The sequence below is a fragment of the Carlito syrichta genome, unplaced genomic scaffold, assembly GCF_000164805.1.
Source record: "Carlito syrichta isolate Samal-C Ts95f unplaced genomic scaffold, Tarsius_syrichta-2.0.1 Scaffold303565, whole genome shotgun sequence".
NCBI classification, from domain to species: Eukaryota; Metazoa; Chordata; class Mammalia; order Primates; family Tarsiidae; genus Carlito; species Carlito syrichta.
The window spans coordinates 747,516-750,883 of NW_007247661.1; the positions used below are offsets into that span (position 1 = coordinate 747,516).

Below are 3,368 nucleotides of genomic sequence, written 5' to 3' on the forward strand. Positions count from 1 at the left end.
AAAAAAAAAAAAAAAAAAGGAAAGAAAAGAAATACACAATTAAGAAAATGTAAAGGCAAAATCACAGGGGAGTAAAAATATTTGCAATGTACATATGTATACCAAGGACTTGTATCCAGGACTTATCTATAAAGAACCTACCAGTCAATAGAAAAGACTTAGAGTCAAAATTTTTTTTTTTTTGAGTTGGAGTCTCGCTGTCGCCCAGACTGGAGTGCAGTGGCCGCTCCCGGCCACCGCAGCCTCGACCTGCTGGGCTCCGGCGATCCTTCCGGCTCAGCCTTACAAGCAGCTGGAACTACAGGCACGCGCTACCACGCCCGGCTAATTTTTTGATTTATTGTAGAGATGAGGTCTCGCCTGCCCAGGCGGGTCTTGAATCCGCGGGCTCAGGCAATTCATTCACCTCAGCCTCCCAAAGGCGCGGGATTACAGGCTGAGCCACCGAGCCCGGCTCAAATGTTTTTAATTGGCGAAAGGTTTGAGCAGAAACTTTACAAAAGAAGGTACAGGATAGCCAATAAACACAAGAAAGGATGCTCAGCACCCTTAACAACAAGGAAATGCAAATCAAAATCATAATGGGATCGCATTCACACTCTTTAATCTTAGAATGCTCACAGTTTTAATGAATGATAATACTATTTAGGTTGCACACTCCTTTATGAGAGTCTAATGCCTGCTGATCTGAGGTGGTGATGTTAGTGCTGGAGTGTATACATTTTTACAACTGCAAATACAGATTAACATTAATTGTGAGGTTTGACTGCATAAAGACCATAATAAATCATAAATGTTATCAAGGATGTGGAAAAACTGGAAAGATCATGCATTGCTGGGGAGATTATCAACTGGTGCAACTATTTTGAAGAATGGTTGGCAATCTCTTAAAAAGTTAGCATACACCTACCCTGTGTCTCAGCAATTCCCTCCTAGGTGTTTACTCAAGAAAAATGAAAACATATGCTTAAAAAAACTTGTATGTGAATTCTCATAGCAGTGTTATTCATAATAGCCCCCAAATAGAAACATCACAAATGTCCCTAAGAAGAAGAATGGATAAGCAATTGTAGTATATTCATATAATGGTATACTATACATACTACATATGAATAGGTAACTTTTCCAGCCCTGCTATTCTATCATTTTATTAGTTTATTTTTAAAATAACGATTTGACTATAATGAGATACCACCATAGATATCATTTTGATCATGGACATCCCACAAAGATGGCCATGATCAAAAAGTAGTTTCAAGGATATGAAGAAATTGGAATCCTCACACATAACTGGTGAGAATGTAAAATGGTGCTGTCATTTTGGAAAACAGCCTGGCATGTCTTCAAGTTGTTAAACATGAGTTACCATGTGGTCCAGTAATTCTTTTAGTGCTGGGGTGTATACATTTTGGGGGCTGCAAGTACAAATTAACATTAACAGTGAGGTTTGACTGCACAAAGACCATAATAAGTCAATTGCTTACAGATTCGTATCAAAACCCTATCAATGAGTAGCAAGTGAGTATTTCCATTGTACAGCTGTAGTTGGTGGCAGGCTTCAAGTCAGAATATGACATTTATTTTAGTCCACGTGTGGCCTGCCCATTATTTTATTTACCACTTCAGTCTGCGCCTCTTTTTTTAATGGTGAGTTGTATAATTATTTCATTATATATTACAATGCAAGTGTTACATGCTTGGATCAACCTAAAATCATCCCTCCCCCCAACACCTCCCTGGTCTGTGGAAAATTGTCTTCCATGAAACCCGAAACTAGTCCCTGATGCCAAAAACATTGGACACAGCTATTTTAGACTGATGGGTCTGTGTTTCAAAGAAACAGGAATCAGTGATACAGGAAATAGGACATGGAACTACTTATTTAACTAGGGTTAAAAGAAAACATTTTAGACAAATTAAATTTAACAGAGCTTAATAAAGCAAAGAACTAGTAGCGAATCAGGCAGCTCTCAGAACAGCAGAGGTTCAGCGAGCTCCACTCCACAATGTGGGCAGGCAGAATGTATGGACAGAAAATGGAAGTGAGGTATAGAAACGGTTTAATTGGTTAGAGCTCAGACACAGTCTGTCGAATCATTTGGCTGCCTGTGACTGATGAAACTCCGCTGCTGTGCTTAGCTGAGACTCCAGTATGTGTTACTGAAGTATACTCCTAGTTAGGCTTTCAGTTAATTTAAATACTAAGTTAGTTGCAATTCCTTATGTAGGAACTCCAAGGACAGAGTTCTTCAGGTCAAATTTAGTTTAATTTAACACCAGTAACTTTTGACAAGTAGAAGGTACTCACTCCACCATGGATGCTTCACTTGAGTCCAAATCCCAGATGCCATCACTTGCTGGTTAGGAAACCTTGGTCAAATTACTTAAACACTTTGATCTTTGATTTCTTCACACAAAAATGAAGATAATAATACCCATATCATAAGGTGTTATGAGAATTTAATTATACGTAGAAAACTCTCAGAGCAGTATCTGACATCTAATGTTTTGAATAAATAGTTATCATAAAATTATTGTTTATTTTGATCATTATTATTTATGGTGAATAGTTTATAATTAAGTGCTTTCCTCTTTAGAATCGTCAAAATATTCTTTATGGCTGTTTACTGTTTATACTTTACAAGCCCTGTTGACATGTGCTCTTCCTTTAATAGGTACAACATAAGAGATACGATGCAATTCTTAAGCGTTTGCATTGTCAGGTGAACAAGCTTCAGGCAAATAGAAGACAATGGCAATGGAACATTGAACAACTGGAAAAAACTGCAGCTGAACTAAGAAGATGCATTGGAACGCAAGAGTAACATTGTCATCAGTCAATGTGGAACATAGACCATGGTAACAAAAATGATGGGACACAATATTGAGAAAATCCTTTGGATTCTCACCTATCAGAGGCCTGTCTTAATGACAAACACACACACACACACACACACACACACACACACAGTCCCCCAAAAATGTATATACATTTTAAGAGATGTTGTTACCTGTGAATTACTTTAGTTTGCTATAATCAGAAGTGTCTGTACGCTGATGGTAACCAATTTGAGCACCTCATGTAATTGTAGAAGTCAAACGTGACTTGTATTCATCTTTTGTTACCAATATATATTAGGTATTATAATTTTAATAGTTTTTCCTTTTTTAAAATTTGTATACATTTTTGGCACCCTCTGTATATATATAATCAGTCACTCATATGTTAAAGTGCCTTCTAACCCTACAATAGACAATAGGAATAGATAGACAATAGGAATGCTTACAGAATAGTGAGTCTCTATGAATATTTTGAGTGTGTAACATGCATTATACTCATGAATGCCTGTTTATAACTATGTTGTATT

The 3,368-nt window shown here is 37.1% G+C and overlaps 1 protein-coding gene across 1 annotated transcript in view; it reads left to right on the top strand.

Moving 5' to 3' along the window:
* Nucleotides 1-2,856, top strand: part of CCDC122 (coiled-coil domain containing 122) — a 37,509-nt gene extending 34,653 nt beyond the window's left edge. The window contains exon 6 of the mRNA XM_008058661.2: nt 2,676-2,856. Coding sequence (XP_008056852.1) covers nt 2,676-2,825 — 150 coding nt within the window. The 3' untranslated portion in view covers nt 2,826-2,856. The remainder of the gene's footprint in view (nt 1-2,675) is intronic.
* The last annotated feature ends 512 nt before the right edge of the window (nt 2,857-3,368 follow it).